The sequence below is a fragment of the Mytilus edulis genome, chromosome 2 (genome assembly GCF_963676685.1).
Source record: "Mytilus edulis chromosome 2, xbMytEdul2.2, whole genome shotgun sequence".
NCBI classification, from domain to species: Eukaryota; Metazoa; Mollusca; class Bivalvia; order Mytilida; family Mytilidae; genus Mytilus; species Mytilus edulis.
The window spans coordinates 107,100,560-107,118,563 of NC_092345.1; the positions used below are offsets into that span (position 1 = coordinate 107,100,560).

General features: G+C 30.6%; 1 protein-coding gene across 20 annotated transcripts in view; it reads left to right on the forward strand.

The window, feature by feature from the left end:
- LOC139513866 (uncharacterized protein C10orf67, mitochondrial-like) overlaps positions 1-18,004 on the forward strand; it is a 41,128-nt gene that overhangs the window by 11,662 nt on the left and 11,462 nt on the right. For 4 of the 20 annotated variants that reach the window (XM_071302763.1, XM_071302764.1, XM_071302759.1 and 1 more), the window contains 9 exons: positions 321-377; positions 2,239-2,355; positions 3,221-3,262; positions 4,472-4,616; positions 5,113-5,171; positions 6,606-6,671; positions 13,028-13,057; positions 14,932-14,997; positions 15,773-15,880. In XM_071302763.1, coding sequence (XP_071158864.1) covers positions 321-377; positions 2,239-2,355; positions 3,221-3,262; positions 4,472-4,616; positions 5,113-5,171; positions 6,606-6,671; positions 13,028-13,057; positions 14,932-14,997; positions 15,773-15,880 — 690 coding nt within the window. The remainder of the gene's footprint in view (positions 1-320; positions 378-2,238; positions 2,356-3,220; positions 3,263-4,471; positions 4,617-5,112; positions 5,172-6,605; positions 6,672-13,027; positions 13,058-14,931; positions 14,998-15,772; positions 15,881-18,004) is intronic. The other 16 variants (XM_071302775.1, XM_071302778.1, XM_071302772.1 and 13 more) reach the window with 8 other exon arrangements.

Below are 18,004 nucleotides of genomic sequence, written 5' to 3' on the forward strand. Positions count from 1 at the left end.
ATTTTTTGTATGGTTTTGAATGAAATAATAAGAATTCAATGACTGATAATTCTGATGTATTGATAAATCTGATAGATATACATGTATGTGGACAATCTGTGTTCTATCTACTGGGCCAATTTCTTTTAATTTTTTTCTTAGTCTATTTTTAAGCTTCATAATATTATTTTTTAAGTGTAGAATTTTAATTTAATGTTTAGTACTTACAAGATTCTAATTTGTGTGTATTTACCTGTTTGTTTCAGGATATTATATATTATTTATTATTGAGTACTCTGTACAGATACTGTTCATTATTTGACCTTGACATTTTATTTTAGTCTGCATCACCGTCAGAAAGGCCATCAAACAATTCACCAGCCTCAATTCAGTCTCCGGTAAATTATTTGTGTCTGGAATTCTAACAGAAGTGTTTCTCGTCTAATCCATCATGTATCCCCTAATCATCTGACTTTAACCAACATCTAATACATTGTATTATTTATATCATCATGATACAAGATCTGTATAACCTGTCAAAATCGTAGAAACTTTTGTCAAAACATCTTTACCACAATATGATACATATTATTCAATAAAAACTTGTATTTTTTAATAAGGCTTATTTTGAATTGTACACTATATTTCTTTTTTTTTAATGTATGCTTTAAGTTGTAACACAATTTCTATAATTTTCAAAATTGGTTAATGCATATTTTTTGTTATCACCCAAAATACTACTCATTAAATATTTAAGGTTCATATAATGTTATTAACATGACAGAAGTTTCTATAGTTAATTCTCAACAAACCCTATACCACAACACTAAATAAATGTAGAATATCTGCCTTAATTGTAGATATATATATGAAACTTCCAAGTAGGGAGTACTTTGCATGCCCTTTATTGTGTATACAGTAGATAAAGATACTTTAGATTGAAATATTACATTCTTACTTCAAATATAAAACATATTTTCACATCTTTAAATAATCCCCATTCAGACTTTTTACTGTACAATTTGTACCAGGTGCCCTTTAATGAGTTTAGGATTTCTAATGGTTTTTTTTGGTATGTTTGTGGTCAAGTTGTTAGTTCTTTCATTTCTTACTGGTATTCTGGATACTGACATTTATATATTATATTTTATTTTTATTCTATATATTAAATACAAGTACAAATCATAGTATTCTATATAAAATACTTACAAATTATAACTGTTTGCTGGTGGACAATAGTACTTATACGTTGTATACTATAAGATACTGTTCAGTGCAGTTTATAATATACTTATAATGATAATGTAGAAAGTACTGTTTTTATCACAGTTATTGATAAGAATAAGCATGCAGTCAGAATTGATGTTAATATGAATTGTTTCATTGCAGTCGGTTAATACTTTCTGTCTAAAGGAATTATTTGAGGTTTGAATAAAATAATGTAGAAAATTTATTTGGTGGAATTTTTTCCCTGTAGAATTATATAATTATAAAAATAGTTTTTGGTTTAAGATTTAGTATTTCTTATGATTAACTTTTAGATATTTGAGGATATATACTGACTACTTTGAAGCCCTATGAATAACCAGTCAGATGAAGGAAGATAAAAAAACAATTCTTCCCATATTTTAGAGGTTTATTTTCTCAAAGAATATGTACTTTTGGTATTATTTTCATCTTTTGAGTGTAATCCCAAGTATTTTTTGTACATCAAGTCCTACAAATCTCCATTTACAACCCTTATTGGTCGACTTTATCATCTGTCATTGTTATATCATCATAACATCAGTGGTACTGTATTTTATAGAAACAACAGAAGTATTCTATGTTTCAAACCAGCTACTAAATGAAAGTTTTGAATAATGTAACACAGCTTTTAATAGAATTTTTTTAGATTAAATTACCATATAAATAATTCGGTTTTTGAATTTGAAAATTGCTTTGCTTCAAGGAAATAATGAAATATCTGTATGGAAGTTATGGTGAGCGTTAGGAGATAGCGTAATAAACTTCATATTTTTTGGTCAAATTTAAGTGTGTTAATACTAAGTGATATTTTTCTGATTGATAACTTTTAAACTGAATCTGTTTAAATGTTAAAATTTGCTGTTTCACTCATTTTCTCATTATCTTGACATTTGATTCACATTTATCCATAATTTCACGTTTGATTCACATGTTACATTAATTCACATGTTCATATCACATTTTGTGTTACATGTTTTGATTCACAATTTGACTAATGTTATTTTTTTTTAGATTTCACAAAAATCTAAATCACCACTGGCACCACCGCCTAACCTCCCACCACCTCCACCTCCTAAGGAGGCAAAGAAACCTAAAAAATCCAAGCCCCCACCACCCCCAGAACCAGCGGTAAGATGTGTGTCGTGACTAACCTTGTGCTGTGCAGGTATAATGGTGCTTGACAGAAAGTTCTATATCTGGTTACGGAATTTCTGTTCTCTACCACAGAAATCGGGAAATAATTGGGTTGTTGGCTTTCTGTGCAATACTTTAATAGTTCTGTGTTTGTGGGTATTTAAGTGACATATTTTAATGAACCATATGACAGCAATATGATTTGCACCACCATATGGTAATGTCTGTTTTTGATTCTTATATATTGACGAGTGGATTTTGTTTTATTTTCAAAACTTTGCACTTATACATACAGCAAGTGATGATTAAGTATGAACAGCATATGTCAATATGGTAGTAAACGTGTGTGTTTGTGTGTGGATATGGTACATTGTGTGTTTGTTTTCTGGGATGTATTTTACTAATGATATTGTTGTGCTTTTAATGTTCCTTCAAAATGAACATTTCGTCAAATCAGTGTTTGGCTATTAAACCAATCTGAACTATATGATAATAGGTCTTTGTAATTTGAGATCTGATCTATTCAGAAAAGTCAATATTTTTAAAACTTTACATCAAATGATCACATGTTTTATAACATAAGACAATCTTTTTCATAATTTATAAAATTGATACAAAATACTTGAGAAATCAAAAATTGCAAATTTGTATGGTATAATGAAGAAAACAAAGATAATTTGACCATCCTTTGTAACATTTAAAGGTGTGACATACATTGTGACATTATAGTTCTGTATGGAATTTCCTTTTTATCTGATCAGTTGTTGAACTAGATTTCATCATTAGTGTTTCAATGGTATAATTTGATTGACTGTATTTGTAGTAGTGTAGAACTAATTACATGGGGTTGTGATTTCAGAGAGAAAAATCTTTTCCTAAAGCTGTAACTCCAGAAACTAAGGTAGTCAGCTGGTCAAGGGAATTTCTTACTAATATATCAGCAAGAGGTTTCATTTTATTTAAAACTTGTATGTGTTAAATATGCGTTTACTGAGTGTTATAAAACAAACATTGGAACTGTCATTATCATCATGTTTCATAATTTAATTTGGATAAATGAAATGTGATTGATACCTTTATTTTCTTAAGTTATATAAAAATTTTAATTTACAACCAAGAGATCAATGGCAAGAGTTACAACACATAACAATCTGATTAGAAAATTAACTCATGTTGTAAAGCTCTTTTTTATTGGTAATGAATTCATGACACCTGTGTTCACCTTTAATGTGTGAATAGTTCAGTTTGAGTTCTGCAGAATTAAATATTTTTGGATATTCTTATAGTGAGCAATAAAATGAAACCTCAGATCAGCTGAAACCTATTTAACGTTATGTGATTTATTTCAGGATAAAGTGATCTGTGTTGGCTGTCATTCATCGTTTTACCATCGGTTATTTGTGTATTTACTTTTTGTCAGTTTCATTTGTATAAATGATGTTTAATGTTAAAAAAATGTTTCTGTCATGTTTATGAAATTTGTAATATAACAGGACGAGTGAGCAAAGTAAAATTTGATTATAGATAAAAGTCTTAATCGTTCATTGTCATTGTCTGTTGTTATCATACTGCTTTCAAGTTGTGACGTGGATTTTGACACACTTGGTTATATATTATTTCATTTGCAGTGAAGAATTGAATGTTTTTGTAGCAATATTTCTTGTCTCTTATAAATATTTGATATCATTGTTTTCAGAAAATAACAAAATAACTTGCAGAAAATTTACAATACAAAAGTAGAAATGTTTTAGTGCTGATTTGAAGGTGTTCAATTTTCCTAATAGAAATTTTGTTTTATTTAAAGAAAAAAATGCCAGATAATTTGTAAAATACTATGTAATAGTTCTTTACAGAAAATTGATTTCCTTCTTCGAAAAAAATGATTGCCTCTAAAGAAAATATATATCATAGATATTTAAGAAATTTTTCATATTCTTTACAATTCAAACTATAAAGAAAAAAAAAGAGAAGTTAATGTTTTGTATGTTTATCTTGATCAGGTGTGGATCCAGGATTGAGAAAAAGAGGGTCCTCCTGGTAAGTCAACGTTTGCAATAAGTGGGCTAGCCTCTGTTGATTTATTCTGAATTTTATTGATTGTATTTTATAGATTGAGTCTGTGTCTATGAGAACTCCATCACCACAATTTAATCAAGAGTTAGAGGACTTGAGGGTAGAGGTTGAAGATCTTAATGTCAAGGTCAATAATCTACAGGACCAAGTAGATAACAAAGATGATGAAAATAAGAAGTTAGGTAATATGAATATTAATGTGGAGTATAACAATGATTTAAATAAAAGTCCATGGGGAATACATAAAAGTAAGAAGATGTGGTATGGTTGCCAATTAGACAACTCTCCACCAGATACCAAATGATGTAGAGGTCAGCAACTATAGGTCACCGTACAGCCTTCAGCAATGAGCAATATGTATAGTCACTGACAGCTGATAATAACTAATGAAAAATTGATCTATTATTTCAAGTTTAAATTACAAGACAACAATCCTTCTATGATAAAAAGGAATCTGCAAGTTGTTCATTAAGTTAAGAAAAAGTCAAAGTAACTTATAATATACACTCATCATAGATACCACTACCAGGATTAAAATTTACTGCACTAAGAAATGCGTTATAAATATAAGTATTTAATCCTTTATATCGTTATCAGATATGAGGAAATGATAAAGATAATAACTATTATAATTGGTTTTACTGTAATAACATTTTATTTTTATTTTGAATATTTCAGATCAACAAATAGAAACATTGAATCAGGAGCTTGACCAAGAAAAGATGAAGTTTGACAAGGTACCAGTATAAAATAGGACATATAAGTAATTCAAGTACAATCAGAACACATAGTTTCCTCAGACCTACCATCATTTTAGATATATTAACTAGCATCTCTTTTTATGAGTATAAAAAAACAAGGTTTGCAAATGAATTTTAAGTTTATAACCATAAATATAACTGTTGACACAGAGATATGTCTTTCCAGAGTGTAATCTTTGGAGTATAGGGCAAATGTTGAATTTTTTTTTTTTATAGAAATATGTGTAATATATATATGATTTGTTATACTTAGTTAAGTTATATAGATAGTAGATTATATTTGATGGAACTTTATTTGTAATATATTATTTCTTGTGTTAAGCTTATACACCAGAGAAGGAAGGTAAATCACTGGGAAACAAATTAAGTTGATATTAGTGAAGCTTATATAACCACTTCCAGCATAAATCCAGCCCTGTGTCTGAACTCATATATCAAAGTTACTCTTCTATTTAATGTTTATCAACCTGTCTAATCCAAACTAAATATTTAGTCAAGAAGAAGTGGATAAATTTCATAGTACATAGATTTTATATGGTACTTTCAGTATTGGAATTTGGCTTTATCTCTCCTTATATTTAGAATTTTATATTTATTCTTTAAATGTTTTTCTTTTTTGAATAGGTTATTTATAGAATATGTTTATAATAGTTAACCTAACCAAGTGCTACTAGTTTTACTGGTTATGTTTTGTGTATGATTATCTCCCCTTTTAATATTAAGTATTATCATGTATCTATCTTAGAAATATACTAAATTTATAGAAAAAATCCTAAATGATCTGTTTGATAATGTGTAAGGTGTCAGGTTTTAAAATGATAAAAACAGAATGATATTCCATTCTATTAAAAAGGGGATCAGCTACCATTTTGAAAAAATGATAAAATGTGACTATTTATTTCAAACAGTTGTAAAAGTAGAAAAATGAAATAAAATTTCACAATTAGCAGTCAGTTTACTTCAATTTGGTCAAACAAAGATTGAAAACATCAGAAATGTATTATTCACTTGCAAGTCAATAGTTCAACCTCAGTTCACCCAATTGATGTAGCTCTTACCTGACCTTTAGCTGAAGATTGGTTACACATGCCATAAGCTTAATTAGTTACTGAAAAGAAAAGAATATCAACATTGAAAAGTTAAGCAAGGGATTGAAGGGAACCACTATGAGAATTCATTGCTTTGACTAATTCGACCCACAAAAAATCAATCATATTAAGGTAAAACCATGATTTACATATTTTAATCTATGACATGTGCCAGTTGCTACCAAATTTGAAGAGAATGTCTTTATTTTGTTTTGTAAAGTAACCATTTTTAACATTTGGCACAGATTTCAGCTGAATGATACATGGTCAACTTTTAGATAGAACTTCACATTGAATTAATATTTTTTTAACTGAATTTTAGATTAACAAAGACCTTGAAAATACCAAGAAGGCAGCAGAAAATGAGAAAGCCTCTTCTGAGAAGCTGGTGAGTATATCTTATGTCTGATAGTTATAAAAATATTAGTATTCAGTCACACCAATTATATCAATAGGAATATTATTATTTTATCACAACAGTTATATCAATATTACTTTATACCTAAGATTGATTTTATTTATATTCTGTATTATTCTGTATCTGTGTCAGTATTCACCTCAGAAACTTACAAAACCTTTGAATAGACTTATTAAGAAGGGATATAATTACGATACTGTTGTCAAGTCATTAAAGATTGCATATTTTGGCGTTAATATTGAGTCACTGATAAGGTCTTTGCATCGGAAGTAAACACATTTATTCTAAAAACAGTTGTTGGCATGACACGGGTTATGTTCTTCTCATATATGTTATGATGGTATGATACTAAACCCCTAACGGGAAGGATTGTGCCTGATGTTCATATAATGTTCATATAATGAAATCATAATCTTTCAGTCAGTTTAATTGAAGTCTGGAGCTGGCATGTCAGTTAACTGCTAGTAGTCTGTTGTTATTTATGTATTATTGTCATTTTGTTTATTTTCTTTGGTTACATCTTCTGACATCAGACTCGGATTTCTCTTGAACTGAATTTTAATGTGCGTATTGTTATGCGTTTACTTTACTACATGGGTTAGAGGTATAGGGGGAGGGTTGAGATCTCACAAACATGTTTAACCCCGCCGCATTTTTGCGCCTGTCCCAAGTCAGGAGCCTCTGGCCTTTGTTAGTCTTGTATTATTTTAATTTTAGTTTCTTGTGTACAATTTGGAAATTAGTATGGCGTTCATTATCACTGGACTAGTATATATTTGTTTAGGGGCCAGCTGAAGGACGCCTCCGGGTGCGGGAATTTCTCGCTACATTGAAGACCTGTTGGTGACCCTCTGCTGTTGTTTTTTATTTGGTCGGGTTGTTGTCTCTATGACACATTCCCCATTTCCATTCTCAATTTTATGTAATTTTAGTAGAAAAAAAAAGTTACTATTTTTAAGCAAATTTCATATAAACAGGTACTAATCATATGGGTGTATATTTTAGCAGAGTTTTTGATGTGTAATGATACAATGTACTAAGTGTACTCTTGGCCGAAGAAGATGTAACTCAAGTATTATAACTCAAGTATTCGACCTAGATAACCCTGCTAATTAATAAACAAATGATTATTAAGGTCTTTCCTTTTACAAAAGGGAAAGACCTTACTGTATTTCTTCTGTTTATTATTATTATTAAGGTCTTTCCTTTTACTAAAGGGAAAGACCTTACTGTATTTCTTCTGATTATTATTATTATTATTATTATTATTATTATTATTATTCTTTTTGTTCCGCCAAACTTTGACGAAGTTAGCCTCCGTAACCGTAAGACGTGTCGCTTTCATGTTCACACTTTGTATCGGTGTCATGAATACCTATCCGGAACTCACCCTGTGAGTCGAAATATTTTGTCGGTTCGGAGTAATCCCTCCGAAACCCAAAAACCTTGTTATCGTTCCAACACCGTAACCGTAATAGGTAGAAAAAAAAACAAAGGGTGAAATTTGTTCAGGACCAGACCCCGGTTCTTCGTTACATTTGGATCGAAAAGATTCAACGACTCATTGGTAGGGTTATGCCCCTATGAAAATTAACCGGTGTCGGTGGACCACCAAAACTCAGAAACCGTAAGTCGTACAGACCTAGGATCTTCACCATTCATCATCAATTCATGTATCTTCGAAAAATACCTCAAGGTCAAATTTGTATGTTGACCTTGACCTTTGACCTAACACCTTGTTATGGGATAATCTCAGAAACCATTATACTTACAGAAGTTTTAAATAGTGGAAAATGTTTGGGTCATTACTGCACAACTTTGTTACATTTTGACCGAAGAGATTTGACCTTTTTTTAAGGGGCATAACACCTGTTTTAGGTTTCTGGAAAGACAAAATCATCTTTTACTATATAACCAAAGGTCCTAGACCCATGGGGTCTTCAGCAATGACATTGGGGACTAATGACCTTGACAAAGGTCAAAAGGTCAAAGGTCAAGGTCATGTCCCATATAGAGAATTTGGTGTTTTTAACCTTATTTAAAGGTTTTTCAGTGTGTTTTAAAGCTTTTCAATACATTCTACGTCTGTTTGAACATGTATTTTACATTACAAAAGGAAAGACCTCTCAATTGTTCAAGAACAATTGACAGTTTAATTATTATTATTATTCTTTTTCCGCCAAACTTTGACAAATTTAGCCGCGTTAACCGTAAGACGTGTCGCTTTCATGTTGACACTTTGTATCGGTGTCATGAATACCTATCTGGAACTCACCCTGTTAGTCGAAATATTTTGTCGGTTCGGAGTTATCCCTCCGAAACCCAAAAACCTTGTTATCGTTCCAACACCGTAACCGTAATAGGTAGAAAAAAAACAAAGGGTGAAATTTGTTCAGGACCAGACCCCGGTTCTTCGTTACATTTGGATCGAAAAGATTCAACGACTCATTGGTAGGGTTATGCCCCTATGAAAATTAACCGGTGTCGGTTGACCACCAAAACTCAGAAACCGTAAGTGGTAGACACCTAGGATCTTCACCATTCATCATCAATTGATGTATCTTTGTAAAATACCTCAAGGTCAAATTTGTATGTTGACCTTGACCTTTGACCTAACACGTTGTTATGGGATAATCTCAAAAACCATTATACTTACAGAAGTTTTAAATAGTGGAAAATGTTTGGGTCATTATGGCGCAACTTTGTTACATTTCGACCAAAGAGATTTGACCTTTTTTTAAGGGGCATAAAGCCTGTTTTAGGTCTCTGAAAAGACAAAATCAGCTTTAACTATATAACCAAAGGTCCTAGACCCTTGGGGTCTTCAGTAATGACATTTGGGACTAATAACCTTGACAAAGGTCAAAAGGTCAAAGGTCAAGGTCATGTCCCATATAGCGAATTTAGTGTTTTTAACCTTATTTAAAGGATTTTCAGTGTGTTTTAAAGCTTTTCAATACATTCTACATCTATTAGAACATGTATTTTACATTACAAAAGGAAAGACCTCTCAATTGTTCAAGAACAATTGACAGTTTAATTTCATTTATTGTTATTTTTTGTCATTTAGAGCAGAGAGCTGGTAAATATTTGTTTTGTGAATTCTAACATTGTCTCATCTTAGTCGTGTTTGTCAATGGATTATGTCCCTTAGTAGTTGAACTAATAAAAGTGTAAAATAAACGGTACATTTAATTTTTTTAACACTTTTCTTTTATTTATTTTTAATGTGCAAACAATTTAATTTAAATGATATGATAATAAATATTATTTTAATGTAACAAGAAGAAGGAAAAAATACTTTAGAAGAAATGTTACAACTGCATTTAGAAAAAAAAATTATAGAGAAAATTTTGACAAGTGAATATTTTATTATTTCTATAGAGCAGAGAACTGGTAATTTATGATTGTTTGGTTTTGAAGAATGATTAACTGTTTGATAAAATACATTTAAAAAAAAAATGAAAAATGGTCATCATTTTCTACAATTATTAAACAAAAAATCTGACAAGAACAACTTCATCATGGCATAGAAAGTTCTATGCATTTGTTATATAAAAGTAGACTGAGTGAAATATAGGAACTGTTTTGGATAAAAAGTTAATAGTCATAGTTACAATGTACTTTTGGTATTTAGAATAATTTGTTAATGAATTATGCCCCTTACAAAAAATCTGCCATATAAAAAAACCCATAAAAAACTGGTTAATGAAGGACTTTTTCTATCTTGTAATGTACAAAATGTTTTATTAGATGATTTGGAAAAAAAAGTAATGATTCAATATTTTAAGGGAAAAAGTAGCATAAAAGGAATATTACCATAGCAAATAAGAAATATAAAATTATTTTCTATAGAGCAGAGATATGGTAATTTATGAATGTTTGATTTTGGAGAAAGCTTAACTGTTTGATGCAATGCAAATTATTTCTATCAATGGTCAAACTTTTATAATTTCTGGTAAAGTTTAATGTCACACTTAATTTCATTGAGTTCTTCACCTAAGAGAAGACAACTTCGAAAAACCATTTGTTAGCTTTTACGCTCTAAACATTTGCTAAAATGACAAGTTCATTGACTGGATTCAGAAGTTTTATCCACTTTAAGGTATGGGGCATCCCACCAAATTTCAAATAGAGTGGATGTAAGCAATTATAGGCATTCATAAAGCCTTCAACAATGAGAAAAATCTATACCGTGTAGTCAGCTATAAAATGCCTGGACAAAAAAACTTACAGCCTTGGCCTGAAAAGTAATATCAAGCAAAAACTTTTCAGGATCATACAAAGGACCAATGGTTCCACAAACCTTGAGTGGCTTTAAGATGATATTTTCTTTAAAATAAAAGAAAGGACATACAAACAACAAAAATAATTTTGTAGATAGATTAATATTATCATTAAAGCTTAGAGGGAAATTTATAAATGTGTGCTTTTGAAAATGCTAAAGTGCATTAATATGGTTTGTATTTTGATTCCTTCTTAACAGAATTGGTTTTTATTGTAAGGGCCCTGAAGTTTGAAAATAACATAGTATGAATAGATGTATACAATCCCTTTGTTCTGATGTAGTGTAAATACAAAGCTTTAAGAATGAGATCTTGAGATCTGTTCCATCATAACATAACGTAACAAAAGTAACTAACACCAGTTGAAAGCTACTTACCTAGTTTAATTTTGTGACTAACTTTGTACTCACTGTTGCTAATATTTAGTGTTGTAACCCCATTGGGGTAAACATGTTAGTTAACTGTTATATGGTAAGAACTTATTGTTTATTTCTTAGTAAGTGTATGTAGTATTTCCAGGATAGTCATTATGAAAATAGTTTTTATGCCCCATCTAAGATAGTAGAGGGGCATTATGTTTTCTGGTCTGTGCGTCCTTCCGTCTGTCCGTCCGTCCGTCCATCCCACTTCAGGTTAAAGTTTTTGAAAAGTCCAATCAACTTGAAACTTAGAACACATGTTCCCTTTTGGGTGATTTTTTACTTATAAGGCCAAATTAGATTTTTTACCCAATTTCACGGTCCATTGTACATGGAAAAAGATAACGTGAGTGGGGCATCCGTGTACTTTGGACACATTCTTGTTCTGTCTGCTCTATTTTTCTCCATGAAATAGTATGAAAGAATGACACCTTCGTTAGCATAGGTTAAAGGCAGTTTTTATAACTTAAAACAGAAATGTATGCATGAAATGAATTCTTACATTCAGTAAGCTAACCTATGTATAACTATGTAGGTGAAGTTGTGTATGTTAAAAATTATATTAAAAAAAAGTGTTCCACATTATTCATGGTTGAACTTTGAAGGAAGACACAATTCTGTCTTGTTTAATTGTAGAATTTATGATTTGTCGAGTGTTTTTTTTTTTTATATACTTTATAGTTGGTTAAAGAGCTCATAAGAACTCCTTTTTTCTCTGTGATTATTGCTGACTTATAATAAAATTAACTTACTTACTTAATTTACTAGGTGTCATCTCAAACAGTAAATATGATATTCTGGATAAATTTCATCTTGTAGTTATGATATGTAAGATCAATGTTATCTCTTGACTTGATTTTAAACTTTCAATATTTGAATTCTCCACTTCTTTAGTATTCATGAAACTTTTATCCTATTCAAATCAGAAATTATTTGATAGCTTTTGAGATGACCCCTAAACATTAACATTACTATATGAATAATTTATGAATTATTAATTATTTCAGACTGATGGAGTAAGTGAAATGCCTCCCCCTTTTATATTGCATGCCTAATCAGTATATAACTGTATTCTTGTGCAGAGCTTCTAACTTCTAACAGTAAACTCTCTAACATTACAATGGACCTTTCACAGTTGAGTCCCCCACACAATGTTAAGTATTGTCTGAGAGCGATAGAGGTATTGTCTGAGTGGAGAATATAGCAAAAGAATATTGTAATTTCTTCGATTTGATTGAAATTTTGTACAAGTTTTGATTCATTATTAATCATCTTTCAACAGGTTCAAGGGGAAAAGGTCATTTGTGATGATATTCATATATCATAAACGTAATTCACAGCCAATTGAAAAATCAGGAAAATATTTGGGATAAGTCAAGAACCATGCCTTTAGCTTACTAGCAAATAGTATATTGAGAATAATAGCAGTGCTTTCTTGCATATATTTGGCTGTTGATTATTTGAAATTATATTTGCCATAGATAAAGGATAGAAGTGACATAATATTTATATTTTTTTCAGTATTTAAGTGTAGTTATATTTGGAAACAAAGGATGCACATTTCTATTTTGTATTATAGAGAAAATTCAATATTTATTTGTCATTTTGAATTTTAAAACAGACATTTAAAGACATTCGCCAATTTACAAAAGTAAGACACTTTTTGATGATACACAAAACCACTTTATAAAGGTTAGGTGGCATTGATCCTTGCATGGTATATAGTATATGAAGCTTAAAAGGTTCATATAAAGTTAATATAGGAAAATTGCATGATGGGTAGTATTTGGCATGTTTGTGTTGTAGAGGTGAAAGGGGACTGTTCACTTGTGTGTGGTTTTATGAAAGAATATAACATTTTTTGCTCTCCTGGTAATTTAGGCCATGTGATCTTTTGCTTTCACTTGGTGTTTGTCGTAGTCTCACATTGTTGTAAACTTTAAAAAAAAATCTTCTCTGAAATACTGGGCCAAATATTACCAAACTTTACCTGATTGTTCCTTAGGGGATACAGTTAACTGTATTTCTGAAAGGAAACAATCGTTTATTGATTTAAAGATGTACAGTGGGCAGGGGGCTGCCAAATGCTGTCTTTGCATTCACTCATGAACCTTGCAACTAAAGATTTCAAATTGCAATTTATGTCTCATCTTTAGTCACAGAACTTGAGTTGATTAAGCTTAACAGATATTTCTTGAAGTTCTTTTAGTAGGAACATGGTTGTATTTGTTTTTGGAAAAATTGACCCCAAATCATATAAAAATAACACAGTCTCAGGACTAATTGGCCAAATTAACACAAGGTCATACATACAGATTCACTTGATTGATCCTAGGGAAGTCTGCACTGTTACATTCTGTTTGATATTGTGATGGCATGATATGCATGGGTGTGAACCTAGAATTAATCTACGGTGATATTGCAGTGTATATATTAACACCTCCCTGTCCATTACCATAGCATTACTTCACTCTTTATATATTCATCTTGCATGAGAAATAGGAAACTTATAGTGTATATTCATAATTACACCTAGTTTATTTATGGTAGACATCTTATTATGAACATTAGCAACAGAAAGCTTATGTTATACTGTTCATCTAGTACATCTTATGAAAACTCAATTTCTGAACTTTCATTGATATTTATATTTGTTCAGAATGTTTGGTTCTATAAACATGATAAAGACAAATTAAAACTACCTTCAGTTTTAATTATTTTGGATATATAAATGTAAATCCAAAGTTTGTTTAAATATTGACAATTTTATAATTTTATGGTATCTTGTGCTAAGTATATATTTTTTTTATACCAATTCTACAAAATTTATAACATGTAAAGGCCCTTCATTTTTATTTTCATATAAAAAGGAGATGTGGTATGATTGGCAATGTTCTAGAGTCATAATGCGAATTTATTTTGAGATAAGGAGTCAAAAAATAGGAGTCACTTATGGTTTTGCTGCTTTCTTTTACAAGAATCATTTAACTTTCACAGTAATAGACATTGTTTTTATGTTTTTCATTTTTTAGAGGAAATTATTAAAGTGTAATTATAAAGATAAAAGATTATGGGCAGTGTATCCAAAACTCTATCTGAGATAAAAGATTATGGGCAGTGTATCCCAAACTCTATCTGAGATAAAAGATTATTGGCAGTGTATCCCAAACTCTATCTGACAAACAAAATGTCGGAAAAAAGTCATTCAGTCAGACAGAAATTTTCAGATTTTTTAATTAGAATATAGCAGAAAAACATCAAATTTCTTTTTCAGTCAGACAAACCCTAAAACAGTTTGGCACAGACTGCATGGTTTTAATGCATATGAGACAATTATTTATATATCAGATAAAAATGAACAATCACATTTTAGATATGATGTCAAGTCTTATATATGTCATATATGAATTACATTTTTTTAATACTGACCTAACAGTTTTTCGTCCTAAGTAATGAATTTCTATTCAAGTTTTGATAATGCAAATCAGTGATCATAGTGAAAATGATTTGACCTTATAATTTAAGATGGATAAACAGAGAGCAGAGATGGAGAGAATGTTCCAACAAAAATTACAGAAAGCTCAGGAAGAGGTATAGTATAGTATTTGTCTTGTCTGTCAGAGGATACTTTTTGACAGGGATAATATGTCATTCAAAAACAGATACATGGGTTTGAATGTCATTCAGACAACTGCCTTTTACTTTGGGCAATGTACAGTCTTCAAAATTAAGAATAGAAAAATAAAACAAAGCATAGTTATAATTTTTTTGACTTTGCCTGGCAACAATCTATAAGGTAATACTTGTGTGAATTATCTCTTTTTTTCTCTGTAACCTCTAAAAAGCAGTTATGATTAAGAATTGTATAATTAAAATGGTATTTTCTACATGTAAGATGAGATATTTTTCAATGTCAAATACCATGAGATTTATTTATAAACCCCCTCTTTGAATAGGAACATTCCAATGAGATTGAAGATAATCCAGAAAAAATACCTTTAAATACATGTACATCTGAATAGAAAAAGATGGATCTTTAATTAATCTTGTATAAAAGAAATTTCAATCTTTTTTGTCCATAATCATTGTTTTCATAGGTTTTTGCATTACTTGTTTTAATTTTTTTGCATAGAATGCATTTCTTGTGATAATAGAACTTGAGTCTTTTAAGTAACAGTACCTCATTTTTCAAACCAGAGCGGCCAACAAGGAACTTTACTGATAAAAAGTTAAATAATATAAACATATCTGCAAATGAAAATGGAAATCATGTTAGAATAGTTAGTTTTAGATTAATATTCTAGTTCTAGTGAGCAAATTTGAAGAAATAAAAGATATGTTCCACTTTTGATTAAATGCATTGCAGGCTGAGGCTAATGCACAGAGAGAGTCAATAGCTCAACAGTCAGCAGAGAAAGACAAAGTCAAGTTACTTCAGGATCAAAAGAAATTATTGGAGGAACAGCTGGCCAAGGTTAGTGATACTTAAAATACCAGTAAGACAAAAGAAGATTACTAGATTTATTTAAGTTTTCTTTTTTAAAAGTTTATGACCAAATATTTCCAATACATTTCTTAAAAACCAAAATAATCCAAATAAGAATTAAGAAAGACCAATTTCTGAATGAAACTCAATATTCCATTTCCAAACTTATTACAAATTATACATGCCAGAACAAAAGTTATGATCACAGTTTTCTTAGCAACAACAAGTCATAACTTCTGGTATTATGTGACAGGTTAACATTTAAAAATGAAAAGAAGTGGTATGATTGCCAATTTACTAGAAATTAACAACTAGTGCACCATACAGCCTTCAACAATGAGTAAAACACTGACAGCATATCCAGCTATAAAAAAAAACCCTGAACTCACGATGTAAAACAATTCAGAACAGAAAAACTAATGACTTTCATGTTCCTTTGATATTCTACTTCCTGTTTTATATTTTTATTATTTATGTGCATGGTATAAAGTTTTGATCCCAATTTCTTATTTCAAAATGATATAGAGTCAACAGGTTTTAATCAGTTAGCCAAACTGACCTTGAGTATGTTGGTGCTGTAGTATAAAAGTTTTATTACTAAAATGTATGTAGGATTATGTCCCTCACAGTATATCATATTATACCTACAAGCCTGTCCAATATGTATGTAGGATTATGTCCCTCACAGTATATCATATTATACCTACAAGCCTGTCCAATATGTATGTAGGATTATGTCCCTCACAGTATATCATATTATACCTACAAGCCTGTCCAATATGTATGTAGGATTATGTCCCTCACAGTATATCATATTATACCTACAAGCCTGTCCAATATGTATGTAGTATTATGTCCCTCACAGTATATCATATTATACCTACAAGCCTGTCCAATATGTATGTAGTATTATGTCCCTCACAGTATATCATATTATACCTACAAGCCTGTCCAATATGTATGTAGTATTATGTCCCTCACAGTATATCATATTATACCTACAAGCCTGTCCAATATGTATGTAGTATTATGTCCCTCACAGTGTATCATATTATACCTACAAGCCTGTCCAATATGTATGTAGGATTATGTCCCTCACAGTATATCATATTATACCTACAAGCCTGTCCAATATGTATGTAGTATTATGTCCCTCACAGTGTATCATATTATACCTACAAGCCTGTCCAATATGTATGTAGTATTATGTCCCTCACAGTATATCATATTATACCTACAAGCCTGTCCAATATGTATGTAGGATTATGTCCCTCACAGTATATCATATTATACCTACAAGCCTGTCCAATATGTATGTAGTATTATGTCCCTCACAGTGTATCATATTATACCTACAAGCCTGTCCAATATGTATGTAGTATTATGTCCCTCACAGTATATCATATTATACCTACAAGCCTGTCCAATATGTATGTAGTATTATGTCCCTCACAGTATATCATATTATACCTACAAGCCTGTCCAATATGTATGTAGGATTATGTCCCTCATATCTTAGAGTGGTATAATCAGACTTTTTAGGCACAAATAAGAAATACTAGCTGGTTTTACTTGTATTGATTCTAAACTCCATTTGCACATAAATCTCAACGTCATAAGTAGCATGACGTTACTATACATACATAGCGGTACCGCGAACGTCTAATGAACACAGTCCTGAACATCCTGGGGGGCCGCGAATGAAAATTTAAGCAATAAATAAAGAAAAAACTTTAAAATGAAATAACTATTGTCTCTCAAATGAAATAAAACTTTAACTTTTAACACTTAAACAGTCTCTATGCTTTACGGAACGGTTGAATCCAACTTTTGATTTTCTCCTTGGCATCAGTTTTTGCTTTTCTGGTTGAAGTAATAGTGTTGTCACTTGAATCACACGGACTATCTGTTGATAAGAGTTCAAGTGGATATAGCTTACTTATTGGTCTAGACGTCGTGCCATTTTTAGTGCGTAAAATAGCAGACCTACAAAGTCCATCTCTCCCATAAACTAACTTAACGATAATCGCTATATTCCACACTGTCCTTGGGGTATCATCCTGAATCTGTACAATGTCGCCCACTTTAATGATTTGAGTGTTAATTCCGGTG